Source organism: Gobius niger, assembly GCF_951799975.1.
Source record: "Gobius niger genome assembly, chromosome: 18".
In the NCBI taxonomy this organism is placed as follows: domain Eukaryota; kingdom Metazoa; phylum Chordata; class Actinopteri; order Gobiiformes; family Gobiidae; genus Gobius; species Gobius niger.
In genome coordinates this window covers 12157887-12178683 of record NC_136869.1, presented here as the reverse complement: position 1 = coordinate 12178683, position 20797 = coordinate 12157887, and the positions used below count along the sequence as shown (strand labels likewise).

Below are 20797 nucleotides of genomic sequence, written 5' to 3'. Positions count from 1 at the left end.
TACTCTTTCATTTGATCAAAGGAATACATTGAATTACTCAATCATTAAATTTCAGTTTCATATTCATAAAAATAAGAAAGAGAAGGTCAAAACCACCGGGGAAAATAAGTTCATAACAGGCGGTGTAGCGTATCTGCATGTTTTTAATCATATGCTGCTTTTATGCATGAATATTATGCAAATCGAAGTACACTTTAAGGCACGTATTCAGTCTTCTGTAACTAAATACAACTGCAAACTATTCTCCCCAACACTGGTTATTATACAGTTTATAGAAGGCTGTTTCCAGACCTCCAATAATTGGATCATTAGGCAAAAACAAGCCCCTAAAATTGCCCTTATTGGAGGACACTAAGCTTGGTTGAAATACAATTGACTTTGTTTGTTTTTTTCACATTACAATAGGCCAGTAATAAAGAATCACTAGTTAACTGTAGGCTGCTGCAAAGAACCATGTCTTCATTTTTTATTAAGCCAAGTATTTTTTATCAAATGTCATAATAGGCTGTTCTGACAAGACCGTTGTTTCTCAATTGCCAGGATCCTTCCTCCATGTTTCTCATGATGTATTTACATGGTTTCCCTACTCCAACGAGGGGTGGGGTGTTTTTGTGGGATTACAACATAGCGAGAGACAATAGTCCAACATCTGGTTAAACTTCATCTCGTCTGAAGTTACTGAATCAGCAGCCAGCCAGAAAACACTTTAATGAATGAATGGACGTACACATGGGCAGTACATGCTATAGCTCAAGCCTCTGTGAATGAAAAGACACATTGAGCAACCAGCCAGCCGGGCCAGAGGCAAAACTTTAACCAAATGTACACTTGCAAAATAACTTTATATGTGGGAACGAGCCAATGAATCACAACAAGCTCCTAATGCTGCATTACATGTGGCATTGGAAAGTCAGTGCACAATATTACCCTAATTCCAAATTGATTTGCGATTATTGTAAATATTCTCATTATGCACAATATTCTATGCACTGGACAGTATTAGTTTAAACTTGAGTTGCAGATCCTCGATGTTTCACAGGCCAAGTCTATTAAAAACATTGTACAAATAGTATTACAGCAATAATCCTTCCTCTTTCTTGCAGGACATGAACTTTGCTCGGAGACTGTTGTCAACACGGCGGCCACTCTTGAATGGAAAACATGTTGTTTTTTTCTAATTGTCTATTCACAATCAATAAGTAATGTCATTCATGCAGTAAACACGCGTTGCCCTTTGGCCTTTGGATTCAAAATCTAACTTTATGACACTGATGTATAATAGTTAATAGCCGGGATCACTATACTTTATGAAAACAACAACCACTATAGCCTATAGATTACTAATTGTTTACCTATCACTTGCACAGCATTTGTCGTTGGCTAATACTATGCCTGATAGTGCTTTACTTTCTTCTCCTGCCATGAAATGACCAGCAATTGTTTGAAAGTTTGCTCCATTTCAAATGAATATGACATAGAACTAAAAATTTCATAAAACACAGCCAATCAATTGTCCTGTTTTATTGAATGGAGATAAGGCTTTAACTTTGCATCTGACGTCTTTCCTGGGATGAACTATTTGTCCAGGGCTCAGTGGGTCAGCTCAGGCAAGCAGCCCCTGACGAAACAGAGCAGACGTGCATCATCAGGAGCACACTTTGACCTGCGCTGTATTGACCGATTAATCAGTGTTGAGGATGAATAAACATGCAGGGGGGGGGGGGGGGGGGGGGGGGGGGTGTATTGCTAAGCATGCCTTTTTAGTGCTCTATCTGGCAACAATAACCTTTTAATAGGAAGAAATTTAGTCAGAAGAAGAAATGTAGGCAAAAAAAGATAAACAAAAAATAAACAGGCCTATCAAACCACCTAATGTGCAAGCCTTTGTTTTTGAGGTTAGTTTGAAGTAGTTGTCAATGAGATTAAAAATAAGAAGCAGTTATAAGCCCACTAAGGCATAGCTGGAACTTGATGATTGAGACTCCTGTTAATGAACACTTGATATTTGTCTTGAGTGAATTAGTTGTGGAGTGAATGAGTGTCCTTTGATAAGTTATAAGGTCTGAGGTCTATCTTAAGCGCACTTGTTTGTTTCATAAAATAAAGAGACGTTTGTCCTCTGTTGGTAAAGATCAATATGGATCTTACTCATCATCATACTTTACTAAGAGGAACAGTGCCATCTAGTGGACAAGAGACAACACACGATTCCAAATTTACAAAATATTTGACCTTCCGAGTGCTACCAGGCCTAGATAAAGATCAAATCAGGAACAAACCAAGTCCAAAAAGTAACTAAGAAAGAGGTAAAGTGTGTGCCATTAAGTCTAAAATTGCACATGACCCTGAGAAGAAACTACCACTTAATACCACTGTCTGAGAAGCATTGCAGTACAGTAAAGAAACAACTTAACTAAAAAAAACATACAAAAAAAACAATATTATTAATCAATTAGTTTAACTGAGTCTATTAAAAAAAAAAGAAAAGAAAAAAAGATGATATAAAAAACATCTTTTTTTGTTTTGTTTTTAAGCTACAGCATTTAAAATAAATAATATATAATAATAATAATAATAATAATAAATAATAAATAAATGAAATAATGTCGAATGGTTTACTGTATGTTATCAGAAAATATTTTTATAAACGCCGTAGTAAAAAATTCTATATGCAAACTACAATACCCAAGATGCAACGCGGCCCCAACTCATAAACGGGGAAAGTACGGAAATGTTTCGCATTACTTTCGCTTTCTGTCTTTGCTGAACAACTGTGAGTATATTCTGCCTGCGCTTTCTTAGCATCGAGTTACTGGCTTGTGTTGCAAATTTCACGGACGATTTCTTTCGCCGTTGCATTTTAACGCTGATTTCGAAACTTTCTGGCAGCAGATTCATCATCATGACTTCGCTAAATGTTCGCCCCGACGTAAAGCAACAGGTGAGGGGGTAACGTGCACGGCCGGGTTTGCGCGCAGAAGAATTAGCTGGTTTATCAGACGCGCCTATTTTGCCCTTTTTTTTGTTTATTATTTTGTTGTTAGCTATCTGCCGAAAGAGCCGAGTCATAGCTGGGACCTCACGGGGGGTTCACCTAAAAGGGATGCTGTCATATCTGCTGGCTATCCATTTTTTGTCAATAAATGCCGTTTTTATTTCCCTTCTGAAACTTAAATACTGTTGTAATAAATACTGTCTATTACAGGTGGATGGCTTCTGCGAACAACTCAATAAAACGGTATTTTTTTCCTTTACTTTCTTTCACTTTCATTTGCTCATGTGATAGTATTACTGACAACTATACTTTTATCAAAGGCCCTTTTCCCCAACAAAATCTGCTTCATTATTTGTTTCAAGTTGCTTTTTAAATCTATTCTTGTCCCATGTTTCTGTACAGGGAGAAGACTTGCTGAAAACATTTCTTCCACAGAAGATTGAAGAGATGCAGATGCTGTTAACAGTATGGAAGACCACTATTTTATATGTTTTGAAAGGCCCTGCTTTATTGTATAGGGCAGCACAGGGTGGTTTAGGCATTCGGAATATAAATACTCATTTTTATGCACTGATGTCAAATGCTTTATCTCATACATACTGTGCATTTGTCAGACTTCCTTCATCTTAAAAGATCTGGACACTCTGAAGGCCCCGCTGGACATCCCGATGCCGGACCCGGCCAAAGAGGAGGCCAAGCGCAAGCTGCAGGAGGTGGGTGATGACTCGTATCTCGTTCTCTATTAGAAAAAGGCGGCCATTTTGAAGAATCTATTTCACCTTTTGTTTGTTTAACTCCCCCCTCTTTAACCGAGTGCATTTTCTCCAGTTTAGTTCTACCCAAATCTAGAAGCTTACAGCCAATAGGCCAGGCCAGTCTCATTTGAAAGCTAAGACCTACAAACATGTTGCTCATATTTTTCCAAGTGTTTTCTTTTTTTCCCCGGCACTTTTTTATCGCTTTTTGTGGCATTTTTATTTTCCATTTTTGCTTTATTATGTATTGTTGCTTCTCTGGTACATTTTTGTGGCTCTTTGTTACTACTTTGTTGCTGTTTGTCCTGTTTTTGTCCTGTTTTTGTGAATGTTTGTTGCTTTTTTTTTGTCACTTTTCCATCTTTTTGTCACTTTTTCATCGCTTTTTTTTTCTCACTTTTATTGTGGCTTTTTCCTGACTTTTTAGTTGTGTTTTTTGTTGCTTTTTTGGCACGCCTTTCTTCGCTCGTGCTTCACAGCTTGAAGGTCCCGGGTTCGAATCCTACCTGGGCGGGGCCTTTACGCGTGGACCAAAAACATGTACAATCGGTTCATCTCTGGTGCCAGGACTCCCCTGTAAAAGAGATTCTTAATCTGGGGGACATTCCTGGTTAAACTCAGCTCAGTTTACAGAGAAGCAAGTCCAATAAACAATCTGTGAATACTGCCAATGTGCTCTTTGGCAAGACCCTCTATCTCTTTGTTAATGTGTTTAAGTTTGACTGTGAACTGAATGAACACTTGGAGAAGCCTGTGGAGCTCAGAACGTATGCTTTTGTTAGAACAGGAGAATACAGCACTTTTAAATGCCACTTATGTAACGTGATTTGTGGCGACATGCCTTTGAGTTCGCTTTGTTCCATTGGAGATAATTGACTTAATTGGGTAATATTCATGAAGTGGTAATTAGATCGATGAAGTGCGGAGTGGCTGAAAAGGGAAAATAAACACTTGCGCCTGATTATATTATGAAAGTGAAAGGTGTCATTATAAGAAGTGGCTTCTTTTTTTGCATTGAGCCGCTCTCTCTCCCTGTTTCTGTCTGTGTTCCTGCGCCAAGGGTTTAATTTAATTGCGTCTCGCAGAAAAAAAAGATCGTGAGAGGGAAAATCTGACGTTGCCGTGGAAACCGATCGTTCCTCAAATTGCCAAGGTCTGTTATTTTTTTTTTTTTTACAAATTGGCAATGAGTGGCCTTTTATTTTCGTCTGAATTGACATCTCGAGCTGCTGTCAATTACGCGTTTGAGTTGGCAGCGAGTGTGTTTTTCCGCTTATGTTATTCGCTCGGAAGGCTGTTGAAATGCCGCGGCGTATCAGCGCTTCAAAGCGGGGGCTTCGTGCCGCATAAAAGAGCCGTGATATCGAGCAAGGCGGCACAATTACTCGCAGTCGGATCGAAAATGCAATTATGTAGGTGAGACGATGTGCGAATACAGCCAAGTAGTTTCCTAGACAAGAACTTCTCACATAAAAAAAAGGTTATTGTGTAGAGTGGTTTAGTCTTTCTCTACAGACCAGGGGTGTACAAAGTGAGGCCCGGGGACCAAATGTGGCCCTCAGACTTCTTGTTGAATTAGCACACATCTCCGATTAAGGGAAGACATAGTATATAAGCTTTCATGTGGAAACAAAACATATTCCTAATCATCACAATAACATGTTTCAATATTGCACTGATTGATGTTTCTCCATAGATTTATATAGGAAATTGTAATTTTAAGGGCCATTTTCTCGAAATGTTTTTCTCTCACATTGCAGAGACAACATCTCCATGTCAGTAGCTCCTTCAGACTTCACATTTTCCTGTATTTGACTGTATTTGAAGATTTTTTCCAAGGGATTTTTTAATATCTAATTCCTAACCTGATGTTATTAAGTTTTGAATTACAAAAAACAAGGCTAAATTAAAAATGTTTACTGATTTTTTCCACTGAAAACAGCTTATTCTAAAACTAAACAAAATAAAACCATCAATTTGAATCTAGCTCAATCCGTTGTTCAGATTTTGTCGCCAAAAAGGTGGTATATCAAATTTTCTAGGCATAAAACACCTTACATAAAATGCATGTTTATGTCAGTAATCTACAGCAGAAGTTTCAATTTGATATCTTTAAATGAAAAAGATTTCCCTATTCCTGCAGTGTTTCACCTTAAAACCTCAAAAACTAATGGGGCTGTCACACCTTGATGTTTTACCAAGAGCATACGCTGAACTTTCTTTGTATTTCTCCAGTTTTGGGCGTATTCATAGAGTATCCAAAACGAGTTCACAACTTATGCCCAGCCACAGCCACAGGGTTCCACCGCGGTCCCTGCGGACTGCCCGTGGTTCGGTTCGGGTCGGGTCGTGAAATTCTCCTTGCCGGTCCCGGCCGCTCTCAAAACCTACTAACTCTGTAGTTCAGAGTCAGACCAGTGGTTTCTCAACTGGTCACGATCCTTTAGCAGGAAAAATGAAATAACAAAAAACACATGGGACGTCATGGATTTGCATTATTTAATAGTGAGTGAAAGTCGGGACCACAAGTTCAAAGTGCACAATGTTTTCATCATGTGTTGAGATTTATTTTTATTTGGGTCGTGACGGATCGAGTGGTGGTCGTGACGGAAATGGCGGTTTCCGAAGCCACACCAGTCGAGAAGCACTAGTTTAGACGCCTATAAACAGGCTCTGAAATGCATATGATTCTTATTAGTTTAGCTGTCACGATTTAACCTCTTAACCCCCGCCCGAACAGAGCACAGTTCTACAGTTTGGCCTTACCCAAGCGCCAAAAAACATGAACAAAAAGAAGAATGAAAACAAAGCAAAAAACTGATGAGTGACAAAAATGTGATAAAAAATGCAACAAAAAAGTGGCAAAAAATACAACCCAAAAGTGGCAAAAAATGCAACCCAAAAGTGGCAAAAAATGCAACCCAAAAGTGGCAAAAAGTACAACCCAAAAGTGGCAAAAAATGCAACCCAAAAGTGGCAAAAAGTACAACCCAAAAGTGGCAAGAATGTGACAAAAAATACAACCAAAAAGTGGCAAAAATGTGACAAAAATACAACCAAAATAAAACCCCAAAAAAACTGACAAATGCAACAAAAAAGTGGCAAAAAATTAAAAAAAAACTGACAAATGCAACAAAAAAGTGGCAAAAAATCCAACAAAAAACTGACAAAAAATGTGACAAAAATGCAAACAAAAAGTGGCAAAAATGTGACAAAAATTCCACAAAAAGTGGCAAAAATTTAACAAAAAAATCAACAAAAAGTAGCAAAAAAATAAATAAATGCAACAAAAAAGTGGCAAATAATACAACGAAAACGTGGCAAAAAAATACAACAAAAAAATGTGACAAAAAAAGTGACAAAAAATGCAAACAAAATGGCTAAAATGCAACAAAAGAGCAATTGAAAAAGCAATGAATAAAAAACTTAAAGTGACGACAACACGGCAACAACGCACATTTAAAAGATACATTTATGTCAGTTTGGCAGGTCTTCGCTTTCAAATGAGGCATTACACTGGCCTATAAGGTCTTCAATCAAAAAGTTTTTAAATTCGGATAAAGCCGAACAGGAGATAATGTGCTCTGTCTGTGTTACTTGCTTTTTCATTGTTTTTTTTCCATTGCTTTGTTGTGTTTTCGTGTTTAAGTCGGGGGGTTAGAGGTAAAGGAGAAAATTGAGAGGCCAGACCGGTGGCCCTAGAGCCCCTAGAGGTAAACCAGAAAATGCAGACGTATCTGTAAGGTTTTCTAGCAGGCATAAGTTCGATACCCCGAGTTCAAAGTGTAATGTTTTGACAGGTCCTGGAGCATTAACATTTGAGTGAACTGCTTAACTAGTATTGAAAGAATCGCATCCATTTAGGACATGTTTGTAGAGTATGTGTGATTTTTGTAAACTAAACTAACCGATCTGTCAGGAAGGACTCAACACGGCGATCTGCGCTTTAATCTATGATCTAATGGGACTTTTTATTTGTCCAAGAAAATATCAAAGCCACAAAAAGAGAGAAATAAATGAGGCGACCTTCAATTTACCCCGATATATTATTTCCATGGCTGTTTGTGTCCATTTGATACATGCAGATTTACTGCAGGAAAGAGCTGATTCTGCCAACTTCAGAATCTTTATGAGGGGAAAATGGTTTTCGAAGAGCTTTAGCAGGAGCTCGTTTGAGGCCGTGGGCTTCAGCGCCGAGGCCTTGAGCGAAAAGCATAAAGTGGGTTACATTTCATATGCAAAACGGAGGGAGGGAGAAAAGAACTTTTGATGTCTTCGTTCGGGCGGAAAGTGAAGCACGTGGGTGAGCTGTCGGGAGAGATTAATCGTCAGTGAAAGGAGTGTGACCCGGCGCCGTCTGCTCCTCTGTTTCAGGAGAAGAAGAAGCAAGGAGACAAGGACAGCGATAAAGAGGAAGATGCAGGTACAGTGTGTGTTAGACCCAGAGACACAGTCGAGTCATGATTTTTGTGCGTACAAGTCGCTGGGTGTCATTAAACTATGCCAGTCTGGTGTCGAGATAAAAAGGTTTATGTTCTACTGGTACTGAAAAATAAAAGTATTGAAAGAAGGTACCGAGAAGAAATATAAAATCTTTATATTCCAGTTTTGATGCTGTTGGTCATCAGAATTTAAAAGTGGAAAAAAAGTGAAAGACAAGAGTTGAAAAAATTAAAAAACAAAACATTTGAAAAACAATGGGAGAAAAAAATTGGGAAATTGTGGGGAAAAATTAGGAGAAAATTTAGGGAAAAATTAGGAGAAAATTTAGGGAAAATTTTGGGGAAAATTGGGGGAAAACACATGCAAATTTTGGGAAAAGAAACAAACACATTTGTTAGAAATGGAAAAAAATTGGGGGAAAAAAAATTTAATTGGGGAAAAAATTAGGGAAATTTAAAAAAAAAAAAAAACATTTTGGGGGGTGGAACATGGAAAAATTGGTTAAAAGGGGAAAAAATAAGAAAAATGTGTTAATTGTTTTTCTGCCATTTTGTCAGAAGGAAGTTTCTTGTCTGTTTCACCTCAAATAAATGATAGAAATGCAAAAGAAATTAAATGAAAAGGAATAAATGAACATTATTAATCTGGTTCTATATAACAAATATTTTAGTATAGGTATCGAAAGGAGGATTGTTTAGGAACCGGTATCGAAAATCCAAGTATCGTTAAAATACCTGTATCTAAAAAAATGTAACAATACCCAGCCCTGCTCTTGAGTCCTCATTGTTTGAATCTGAGTTCAAATCAATTACTTATGTGTAGTCCGAATCAGTGCAAGTCAAGTTAAAACCACCACTTATATTCAGAGGCTGTACTTGCAAGCTAAATCAGTGAAATCTTAGTCCAAGTGATAAAAAAATAAAATTATAAATTTACCTGGTGAAATGGATGAGCCCCGTGGCCTGATTTGACTCCCAAGTCCTCAGTTTGATTTGCGAGTCTGGTCACGAGAATACGCTGCAGACGTGTACTGTGTAAGTCTGCAGTGTAAGCGTTCCCTTTTAACTTTCAACTTTAGATCAACTTGTTTGAAAATTATCCATGTTTTTCTGTTGGGATGGTGATGTATTATGATAAATTGGAGTCATGCGGTGTCCTTCAGGGCCTCCTTGCGGTCCCATCTGCACCAACGAGACTGTGGAGACTCTGCTGAAAACCACCAAGGCCGAGATCAGCACTCTGAAGGAGAAGCTCAACACGGTCAGTGCAGTCACCTTTAATACCAGACCGCAATTAGGAACATGTCTGCATAGAGAGAAGTCTTAGATATGACTCTTACAAACACCTCACATTATAGCAGGATAGATACTGGAAACTGAAAACAGTTAAGGGGGAAAACAACTACTTTAAAGGGACTATACAGAATTTAAAAGTGTTAAAAGTAAGTATTTTCCTCCCCCTACATGTTCCAGCCACAGCCCAGACCTATTCGCCACAACTGCCTCTAAAATCCTGCACTGTCACTCAAAAAGTTGAATTACCGTCATACATGAGCTTAATATAGAAGGTGCAGTTACACGTATGACCTGAGGTGGCAGTAGTGAGTATAAAATGGCCAACTTGCATCTAGTCCCTTTAACAAATGCTGAATTATTGATATAGATTTCTACCCAGTAGAGATACAAAGACATGGGGAGGAGCAAAGTGGTTCAACAGCCCATAATTGCATAAATAACAGAGAATGCCAACATGATGCTACATGTTAGCATCGTGCTAATGCCAATGCTAGCTACAACTGCTGTTTTTCGCTTCTACTGAACAATCTGCTTTGGAAAAATATTCAAATGGACGCGATTTTAGACTTGACTTTATTTGTATGTGATAAATAAGTTCATATTCCACCAAAAAGGGCTAAAAAGTGTGTTTCCCTGAAGGTTCAGTTTCCCCTCTGCGAGACCACGCCCACCTCTATGACGCGATGCCGTCTGTTTTGGTCTCAATCCAGTCAATGCTACATATTAACTTTTTTCCCCTCGCAGGTACAAGGCAAATAAATGTTTGTGGTGAGAAATTCCTTGAACTGAATCTATCTACAGCCAAATATATCAAAATACATCTTTATTTGTACGGTTGATTGTTGTGTATCTAAATGCAGGCAAATCTCTGTGTGCCAAAAGTCAACATCAGCCTAGTGAGGCCAACTCCACTCCCCCTTATCAGCTGCATTCAGCCCCCGCCCCGTTTACGGCCCCCAACTTAAGCTGCTGGTATAAACAAGACTGAAATAGACTGATCACTTCTCCAACCCTTGAGGTGAGAAGCTGCACTGTATGTGTAAAACTGGCTTTGGAGCAAATTAAACTTTCAGGTAAACCTCATTAAGAAATCAAACTATTACAAAAGTTATATGACAAAGGCAAAACTGTTATTTCCACTAAGTTTAAAGGCCCTGTACCTGTTTTTTGTTTACAAAGAATGAAAGCAGATGCAAGTAAATTCAATTGTTAGCTATGTCCTAACTCAACACATTTCACATTTTCTTCACAGGGATGAGTTTATAAACACTTTTCACAAATTGTCAGGGTGTCTTTTCAGGGTCATAGTCACAGAAATGCTAACAAAGGAGCCTGCAAGCTCATAAAATTGATACAAATTTACAGTTTACAATATACTGAAGGAGGACAAAACATGTTCTGTTCCATTAATGTAGAAAAACCAGGTGTTGGGCCTTTAAATGTTGCCGTAGAATGAAAATTGGTTCATATAAAAGAAGTTTGATCACAATTCTTTCCTCCATTAGTAATCAAGTAATTTAGCATGATTTCAATTGTGGCTTTTTTATTTTTTATTTTATTTTGATAATCAAGCAAAACTATGTATATTCTCATATGGACAAGGGCTAAATAATCCTATAATTCTTTAAGCGTATAAGCTCCTCATCCCCCGGGCCGGACAGATGTCAGAAATACTAACCACTCAATATTATAACCATGGTTGGGGAAAAGAATGATCAGAAATCCAAATGTTTATCAAACCAAGCTCAGTATCCACTACATTGTCGATCCCCACAGCTCTCAGCGTGGATGCAAATCCAAGTCCCCAAAGTCGAAGACGGCAACAACTTTGGAGTCGCTGTTCAGGTCAGTCATGAGGGTGTTTGTCGCTCACTGGTCGATTTATTGATCAATTGTTTACTGATGATGTCTACGCCTTTGCTTTCATCCCAACAGGAGAAAGTGTTTGAGCACCTCACCAATACCCGCACCAGGGCCGAGACTTTCCAAACCGCCCTGACAAAGTAAGAGAAATCAGGCTTGAAAACACCTTTTAACAAGTAGAGTGCATGAAGAACTACATTCATATTTTATTTGTAATTTGTTAGATATCTTAGTGAAAGAGGCGATGCTGTGGCCAAGGCTACCAAAAGCAATCATGTGGTAGGCATTAAAGTTCTTATTATTGAGTTATCTTTATGTAAGCTCGCTTTTTCTATAACCAGACTTGTATAATTCACAGAGCGACTACAGATCCCTGGTGCATCAGCTCGACCAGCATATGTACTGTGAACTGCGCCTCATCACCATCGAGATCCGCAACATCTATGTGAGAAATGAATATTGTTTTTTCTTTCAACTCAATCGTATCTTTAGCAGCTTACAGTGCTTTTCTTTTCGAAGTCTCCCGTCATGTGTGAAATCCGCCCCTGCCACATCCCGGCAGATGAAAAAAAGAAAAAAAAGAAATCCATGTCTCTGTAATAGGAGAGTAATTAGACTAATTGCTTTGCTCGTGTTAAATGGATTAGTGCCCTATATTCCCCTCATTACTCTCTGTTTGTCCCTGTTGTCATGTTGTGATGCTGTTAATGAACAAGCCAGGACAATTAGACGCCATTTTTGCACTATAATATCTCCATAGATCAAGCGTGATTTATTTATTACCACCTCTGTGCTGTAATGTATCATGTTTGCAAAATACAAAGGTCGGCGTGAGGTCTGATATATATTTATACTTACACGATTCAAGACAGTTTAATGATCCGACTTTTTAACTTTTCAATTCACCTCATTTGCCGTGGACATTGTGTTACCTAAAGAATTCTGGCCTTTGCGTTTTCTATTAATGACCATTTTTGATTCAATTGTAATTACTCTGTCAACCCTTTTCGGGAACAATTCAGGAAAGGTCAGCGATGAACCATAGGAGTGTGTTGGATTTTCATGACAAACTACACTGCCTAACAAAAAAAAAGAGTAGCAACAAAAAAAGGTCAACGCTCGGAATATTTGGTTGGACCACGTTTAGCTTTGATTGCAGCTGTGGCGTTGTTTTAACCTCTTAACCCCCACCTGAACCGAGCACATGCTGCTACCCAAATAAAACAATTATTCAAAAAAAGCATCAAAAAAGTGCCCAAAAAAACTATGAAAATGTGACAAAAAAGCTGCACAAGAGCAACAAAAGCTCCCCAAATTTATGTCATGTGACTTACACAGAAACAGAAGCAATAAAGCCACAAAAAAGCAATGAAAATGTGACAAAAATGCCATGATAGGCAAAACAAAAAAGTTACAAAAGCGGCAAACAAGCCACCACGAAAAAGCGATGGACGATGGAGGGAAAAAAGTGACGACAACCACGTGAGTTTTGTAGGTCTTAGCTTTCAAATGAGGTGTTACACTGGCAAAAAAGACAAGTAAAGAGGCCACTGTTTTTCCACACTGAGATATGTTCTTACCTGAGCTTAGACGAGTTGATGCGTACCTGTCTGGTCTTTGTGCGTGCGCTCAGTCATGCAAATGTTAGCATTTAGCCTCTATAGCTCCTATAGTATGGCTCCAAACTGGGGTGAAGGTGCTCCGTGTTTCCCCTTTTTTTTCTCCACACGTTCCAAGTCTAGTTACACAAAATTAAACATGTCGATTTTCTAAGTGGATAAAAAGGGGAACTATATTGTAAGGCGTAATAACATAGGAGCACTTCGACGTCTGCCCAGTGATATCTTCACTTTACTGCCCGGACGTCGAAGTGCTCCTAAGGTATTATTACGCCTTATAAGAGGGATCTCCAACCAGTAGCTCGCCAAAGACTTTCTACATCTCTACATGCTTGATAACTCAAATTTGAGATGTATTTTCTGTTTGTTCTGAACATGCTGAACACAATCTGCTAACAGTTTGGTCAATATTGTAAAGTATAAGGACTAAACTCAAGTAATTTTTCCTTTAAATACTAATTCTCCAGGGTGAAGTCCACCTAAGTTGCGTTTTACACAAGCGTTTTTGAAGCACAAGTAGCTCTCCGACGTTCTTGTTGTGTAAAAGTAGCTCGGCAGGTGAAAAAGGTTGGAGACCCCTGCCTTACAATACAGCTCCCCTTTTTATCCGCTTAGAAAACCGACATGTTTAATTTTGTGTAACTAGACTTGGATCGTGTAAAGACGTATCTGTATATTCTATAAATAGAGAAAACGTGGAACAGTTTGGTCGCTTCTAATTTCACCCCAGTTTGGAGCTTTACCTACGCTGGGAGAGGCTAAATGCTAACAACATGCTAACAACATGCTATGCTACATGCATCAACTCGTCTAAGCTAAAGTAAGAACATATCTCAGTTTGTACAGTAAAAAACAATGGCCTGTTCCTTTAAGGCGGGAGGTAAGAGGTTAATAAGCTTCTGCAATGTCAAACGATCCAGTGTGACCAAGATCTTGTATCGATAATGGGAGAGTGTGACCACTGAGCAAAGTCTTCTCCAGCACATACCAAAGAGATTCTCAATGGGGTTAAGAGTGTGTGTGTATGAAAAAACACATCCTATTTTCTCCATTGACTTTTAAAATGTCTGTTGCAAAGTACTGACGGTAATTTTGTGCCCGTCTCGTCTCTCCTCAGGCCGTGCTGTTCGACATCATCACCAAAAACTACATCAAGATCAAGAAACCGAAAGGCACAGGCAAAGCTGCCATTTACTAAAGTCGCACCAGCGCATCCACTACCATTTTAACCGATGCAAGGGTGATACATGCAGTACAGGTCTCGGGAAAACATTACGTTAACTCTACAAAACAGTGACGACATGTGTTCATTTTGGGTTCATACTAAACAATAAAATCATTCCATAACTATTGCCCTGTAGTGTCGTTCATGGGGGGAAATAAAAACATGAGTCCGTAGTAGATTTGATTGGAAGAAATAATACAAAAAATCTGGTCATTGTCAAAACGCTAGGATAAAGTGTTGTATTCGTCAGGTCTATCAAAATGACCTGTGCAGCGTTGCCATGACGATCTCTCACATTCTGTCATTGCCAGCAGTGGCCAGCAGTCCCTCCCCAGGCATCCCAGGACAGAACCATCTCCCCTTGAGGCTGTACCACCCCTGATACAATCCTCTCCACGTCAGGTACCCCACAGCGCCCCCTAACTGCTGTGCGGGGAGCTTTGGATAAAACGCCAGCACACACAACAATAGGAACATCCAAATCCCGAGGAGCAGAGCACACAGGAGGAAGATGATGCGCAGAGGAGCTCCTGGGGGCTTTTGTTTGGGATTGACGGGCGCGACTTGGTCCCTAAACACGCTTATTTCTTCGAGTATAAGTAGAGAGCACAGGCAGAGAATGAACACGTCCTGGGACACCTCGTAGCCCCTCCACTGCATGTTGGCTCTTACGCAGGATGCTTTGGTCTGGTCTTCGTGTAGGAGGAGTAAAGGTTGGGCAGAGGAGCCTGAGACTTCACCCTCCTGGGACATCGGTTCATAGCAGGTCCCGGTCGCGTCCTCCAAAAGGGTGAGGAGGCGCCGGAAGCCCCACCAGAGTAGCCCCGCGACCAGCAGACGGGACAGGTGACGCAGGCAGAGGTGCACGGAGCGCCGGGCCGAGAGAGACAGGACCACGATGAAGGAACCGGTGAAGATGCAGGTCCAGCCCCACGTCGACCGCAGAAACTTCCTGAGGAAAACAAACAGTTTTCTCATTAAAAAAATGGCATAATATTGAAGAAATGGGTCAATGCAACAACAAACTTATTATTCTGTACAACTAATCCCGAGAACATCTGTAAAGGGACTGCAGGTGGAAAATATCTTTTGCTATAACCTGGCACATGACATCTCTTCTTAGATTAATGTCTTGATTTAAAAAATAAGTATAAAAAAGCACATTACTGATCAAATTAAAGGCCCTATACCTGATTTTTTAAAGTAAGCTGGGTGGAGGAAAAAAGTTTGTGCTCTTTAAAAAAAAAAAAAAAAGTGTGAACTAGAACATGTTTTAGTGCAAAGCTGCATGTATTTTGTGAAATCCATTTAAAAATTCAAAATTAACCTGATTTTAACCTCTTAAAGCCCCCACCTGAACTGAGCACATTTTCTCCAGTTTGGCTTTACCCAAATCTAAAAGCTTGTTGAAAAAAATGTCAAAAATGAGACAAGAACAAAGATGCAAAAGCGAGGAAAAAGTGGCAAAAATGTGATGAAAACTGAAAAAGATCCATTTAGATCAGTTATGTAGGTCTTCGCTTTCAAATGAGGCGTTGAGGCTGTGGATTTGGGTAAAGCTGAACTGAACTGAAATCCACTCAGCTAAAGGAACCGTTTTTCCATACTGAGATATGTTCTTACCTGAGCTTAGACGAGCTGATATGTACCTGTCTGGTCTTTGTGCCCGTGGAAGAGCTTGGTCGCTTCCAACTTCACACCTGTTTGGAGCTATAGGAATACACTGGGAGAGGCCAAATGCTAGCAACATCTTTGGTCTTTTTGCGTGACTGAGGGCGCGCACAAAGACCAGACAGGTACGCATCAACTCATCTAAGCTCAGGCAAGAACATATCTCAGTATGGAAAAATGTTGGCCTGTTCCTTTAAGAGGTTAAAATGTTTTTCTGCCCTGAAGCAGCATAAGAGGCAACGTCTTTGTACGGTGGGGGTCCCGAGTTGTTTAAGTGTCAGTTTTTGGGATCCTGAACTAGTCTTGAACTAGATGGCAGAGACAATTTAAAGTAGACATGCTCCCTGTTTCAATGTTTGTAAATAAACAAAACAAGAAAAAAAAAACAGGTATAGGGTCTTTAACTAACTGTGTAAGAGTGTGCTGGTTTATGGCACCAACAAATAATGACAACCTGACCATAAATGACTTGTCCCTTTCTCCTTATTATGAATGCTATTTTGAGGAGCATGAACCATTTTTTTTTAAATTGTTATTGCTATGGCAACAGTCCTTTTCATCACTTCAGACCCAAGTGCATATTTATCCTTTCATACACTTTCTTTTTAGGGTTGCTGCAGCAAAACCTCTGCCTTCCATCAGCGCTGTGTGCAGTGACTTGCTTCATAACAAAGGTTCTAAACCAGATGCCTCTCCTGACGTCATCCTAACCCCCCAACTCTGGGATTAGATTATGATTTTATAACTATATATAGCCCCAACATGGCTCCCGAGCTGAAATGAATTGTTCCAAGCATCATCATCATCATTTTTAGCTTCTTCGGTTGTCAACTCATTCTGATTGGACGCCCTGCTAAGTGTTTTGTTTTATTTAATTGCTGCAAACACAAATCACAGACATCAGTGGTATAAGGGATTATCATAAATAAGAGCAGACCTCACCTGTACAGGAAGTGGTTGCTGTTGGCGAAGATGTTGTACTTTGAGACCCAGAGACTGAGCAGGGGCCCAAACAGGACCATCCCGGACAGGAGCAGGTGGAAGTGACCCCGCACCAGGAAACTCCCCAAAACCCTGCCCACTAAATCGCTCACAAAATCCAAAACTGCGCTCAAAATTCTGCCGACAAATTTCACCGGCAACATCACCTCTTGGGAAATGTTCTGCAGCCTCCCCGAGCAGACCTCAAAGTTGAAAGTTTTCAGATCCATGCTTTCTTTTTTGTCTTCTCTCTTGTGTGACTTTTAGTTGCTCTACACTGGAAGCATTTCTCCTTTATCTTTGTCAGGCGGTGCAGACACCACATGGTTTTTAAAAATACTACCCTCTGCCCCCTTTGGCCCGTGAGCTCTCCCCCCCCCCTCTCCGTAACACACAGAGACTCTGCCTCTGCTGCTGTAATTCTACCCATTATCCTCAATACAATTACACAGGTCTCAGATGTGATCCAGCGGCTTTACCGGGGACTAAACCATCGACTGATCTAATAATAATGCCACATGAATGCAGCATGATTATTTGTACTCATTACAAGTTAAATATCTACTGTGCTGTAAAAGCTTTAGCCTGTTTTTAAAGAATGGCTTTGTAATAACTCCTCTCCTCTGCCTTTGTGGCACTTTAACCTCCAACCATCTCTTTTTCCTACTTTACTCTGCTTTCTGCTTTGTAGCTGTCTCTGCCCTACCCTCCTGCACAGGTGGCCAGTCAGCTATTGTATTTTGGCCCACGCTCTCTGGCAGGGCGGGGCCCGACCAAGCAGCAATTCCAGGGTTTTCAACGACACCCAGTTTGCTCAGCCCTGCATCGAGCCTGCGCCTCTGCCTGCCCTCATTCACACTGTCATCCTATGTGTGATTTTTCCCATTGTCAAGTCACCTGGGCCAGTCTTTAACCTCTCAACCCCCACCGGAACTGAGCACATTTTCTCCAGTTTGGCTTTACCCAAATCTAAAAGCATCTTGCAAGAAAAAGCGTCAAAATATTGATGATGAAAACATGACAGAAAAATGATGAAAACCTGACAAAAACCTGACAAAAACATGATGAAAACCTGACAAAAACATGATGAAAACATGATGAAAACCTGACAAAAACATGATGAAAATATGATGAAAACTTGACAAAAACATGATGAAAACATGACAAAAACATGATGAAAATATGACAAAAACATGAGAAAAATCTGACGAACACGTGACAAAAACTTGATGAAAACATGATGAAAACCTGACAAAAAATGACAAAAACATGATGAAAACCTGACAAAAACATGATGAAAACCTGACAAAAACATGATGAAAACATGACAAAAACATGATGAAAATATGACAAAAATATGACAAAAACATGATGAAAACCTGACAAAAACTTTATGAAATTATGACAAAAACATGAGAAAAATCTGACAAATACGTGACAACAACTTGATCAAAACATGACGAAAACCTGACAAAAACATGATAAAAAAGTGACAAAAATGCAAACAGTCAGAGAAGCTTTTAGGAGAAAATGTGCTCTGTTAAAATGGGGGATTAGAGGTTAGGCCATTATTGAACACAGGCTTGTTATTCTGACCTCCACATGTTTGTCATAACATGCACAACATTGTGCTAATTTTCGCCCTATTCTGAATAGGAAACCAAAAACTAAACTACTCTGTGAGTCTGTGCCGAACGCTATGGGGAAAGACACACGTCCTCAGTCCATTGTTATTTTACATTCTATGGACTAAGACTTGCAATTGAAGTTTCAAAATCAAGTCCACAGATAATCAAGTTAGTATTTTCTGGTTCACCAATAAACCTAAAGCTGATTTCTAAGCCTCAGGCATATAATCAATTAAGTGTCTTATTCTCCAGCTCCTCTTCAGTCCCTCCATTATTAGCCTCAGCTGTCGAAGCCAACACTAATTTAAGTTATAAACTGTTGCCAGTCTGGAATTGGCTGCACTGACAGCTGCGAGACTTTTATTTCTATGCCCAGGCCTTCAGTCCGTCTCCCAGTCTTCTTCAGAAGCAGGATACTGTCGCCTTTTGCATTAAAGTAGAGCTTCTTTACAGTCCTATACCCAATTTTGGAGGTGGTGGAATGACATTAAAGTGCATATGATACATTAGACAAATTTTTTGCAAAAACATACTTAACACGATAATATTCAAGATTTTGCTAAAGATTGTACCCAGCTTTCTTTAGTTTGGCCATTCTTGTGATATTTATAGTTTCACTTCCTGACTGAACACTGACAGGAAGTGACATAGAAGAAGGTAAACAATTTCAAACTGTTGCCGTGCAACCATCTTAAAGTCAATGGGAAATGAGTCAAACAGTTATAGTAACACATGTCAAGCCTTTGTTATAATGTTGACGATTATGGCTGGCAGTCATAGGGGTTTTTATAAGCTGTGTCATAATAATGAAAATAATAACAAATGAAGGCTATATATATCGCACTTTGCATGTAATGAGTCTATCATATATTAGTTTCAGTTTAAGTGCACTTTTTCATGATATTCTAGTTATATGACGAGCACCTGTATGTCACTTCCTCTCAGCAGTCATGTGCACTTTAAAGGGACTATACGGAGTTTCAAAATGTTAAAACGATGTATTTTCCTCCCCCTACATGTTCCAGCCATGTCCTAATGTGTAGAACCTGTTCACCACAACTGCCTCTAAAATCTTGCACTGTCACTCAAAAAGTTCTTAAGTGCCGTCATGCACGAGCTTAATATAGAGACTGCAGTTGCATGTATGACCTGAGGTGGCAGTAGTGAGCATAAAATGACCAACTTGAATCTAGTCTCTCTAAGGATATTGTAAAAGCAGACCTTTGTGAAAAATACCACTGTGTACTGTGCATATAATTGTAAAGAATGCATTTGGAAAGTTAGAAATGAGTTTGGGCAACAGCTAACAGCTAAAACTTTACTCACGCTCACTGTCTTTATTAGAAAGAACAATCAGGTACAGAGCCTTTAAACCAGGGGTGCCCAAACTTTCTGTCTCCGAGGGCCAAAACGAGAAAGTGCCGGTGGGTCGCGGGCCAAACATGGCAATGTCAAGCGTAAAACATGTATAACTGCAAATAATAGCCTAATAGTTACTTTTTTTTTCTTTCCACAGCCTATACCTTTGCATTTCATTCTATCTATGCAAATATCATGCTACTTTAAAACAAATGTCAACCATATAGTGCAGACTGTAAACAACAACACCACCTGTATCTACAGTGCATACAGTGACTTTACCCGATTCATTTGTTAACTCAAAGAAAATGCCACATTAGATTATTTTTTAAAGAGTTGGTTCAGCATCAATTCTTTTCTAAGTCATTTTTTAACATTTACCTTTGCAATAAAAGTTGTAAAAATGGGAAAGTTGATGCTACAACGGTCTGTAATTGATAAATACCAAGACACCACAACTGTGTTTCCTTAACTTTGCGTAAGGGGTGAAACAGCGCCCCCAATTTGACGCTGGTGGCCAAACAGTGTACTGCATCCATATTTACTATTGAGAATGAATGGGAGAGAGTTAGTATTCACCATAAGTGACGCAAAAGTAGGTCACCCTCTGGCGGGTCAATGTAATTGTCGCCACTTTGGGCACTCGTGCTTTAAACTAATACAGAGCAGCGACTTTCGTAACTGGTCTGCGGGATGAACAGTGATTGAATCAAAATCAAATGGCAAATGCTGCACATACCGGAAGCAGCATGGCCTCTGCCAACAATCTGGTCAACACTGGGTCCATTATGTGTAAAAATAACATGTCATAGTTTACACTTTTAAAATCAGGTTCTGAAAAGCATGAGATTTAGGAGTTTATATCTCAGTCTTCTCGCATATTCTCTTCCCTAATTATCTGTTTTAATACATAAACTGTTGACAAATACAATTACATAATGGTAGGCCTTGTTTTGCCATAAG

The 20797-nt window shown here is 39.4% G+C and overlaps 2 protein-coding genes across 2 annotated transcripts; one reads left to right on the top strand and one right to left on the bottom strand.

The window, feature by feature from the left end:
- The first annotated feature begins 2775 nt into the window (after positions 1-2775).
- psme1 (proteasome activator subunit 1) lies at positions 2776-14263 on the top strand. The gene is made up of 11 exons (XM_079576035.1): positions 2776-2941; positions 3206-3238; positions 3398-3460; positions 3610-3708; positions 8125-8173; positions 9356-9453; positions 11265-11333; positions 11424-11491; positions 11576-11630; positions 11710-11796; positions 14088-14263. Exons 1-11 carry the CDS (start codon positions 2903-2905, stop codon positions 14166-14168), a joined length of 741 nt encoding a protein of 246 aa, XP_079432161.1. The 5' UTR covers positions 2776-2902; the 3' UTR covers positions 14169-14263.
- Positions 14264-14446: 183 nt separating this feature from the next.
- fitm1 (fat storage inducing transmembrane protein 1) lies at positions 14447-17077 on the bottom strand (the record flags this gene model as incomplete). The annotated part of the gene is made up of 2 exons (XM_079576337.1): positions 14447-15147; positions 16809-17077. The coding sequence occupies 2 exons, from the start codon at positions 17075-17077 to the stop codon at positions 14487-14489; spliced, it is 930 nt and encodes a 309-aa protein (XP_079432463.1). The 3' UTR covers positions 14447-14486.
- Between the last annotated feature and the right edge of the window lie 3720 nt (positions 17078-20797).

Excerpts from the sequence above, each read along its gene's own strand:
- psme1 (XM_079576035.1), top strand. The coding sequence starts at position 2,903 with ATGACTTCGCTAAATGTTCGCCCCGACGTAAAGCAACAG. Across the intron at positions 3,709-8,124 it reads CCAAGCGCAAGCTGCAGGAG|GAGAAGAAGAAGCAAGGAGA; the intron begins GTGGGTGATGAC and ends CCTCTGTTTCAG. Across the intron at positions 11,334-11,423 it reads ACTTTGGAGTCGCTGTTCAG|GAGAAAGTGTTTGAGCACCT; the intron begins GTCAGTCATGAG and ends TCATCCCAACAG.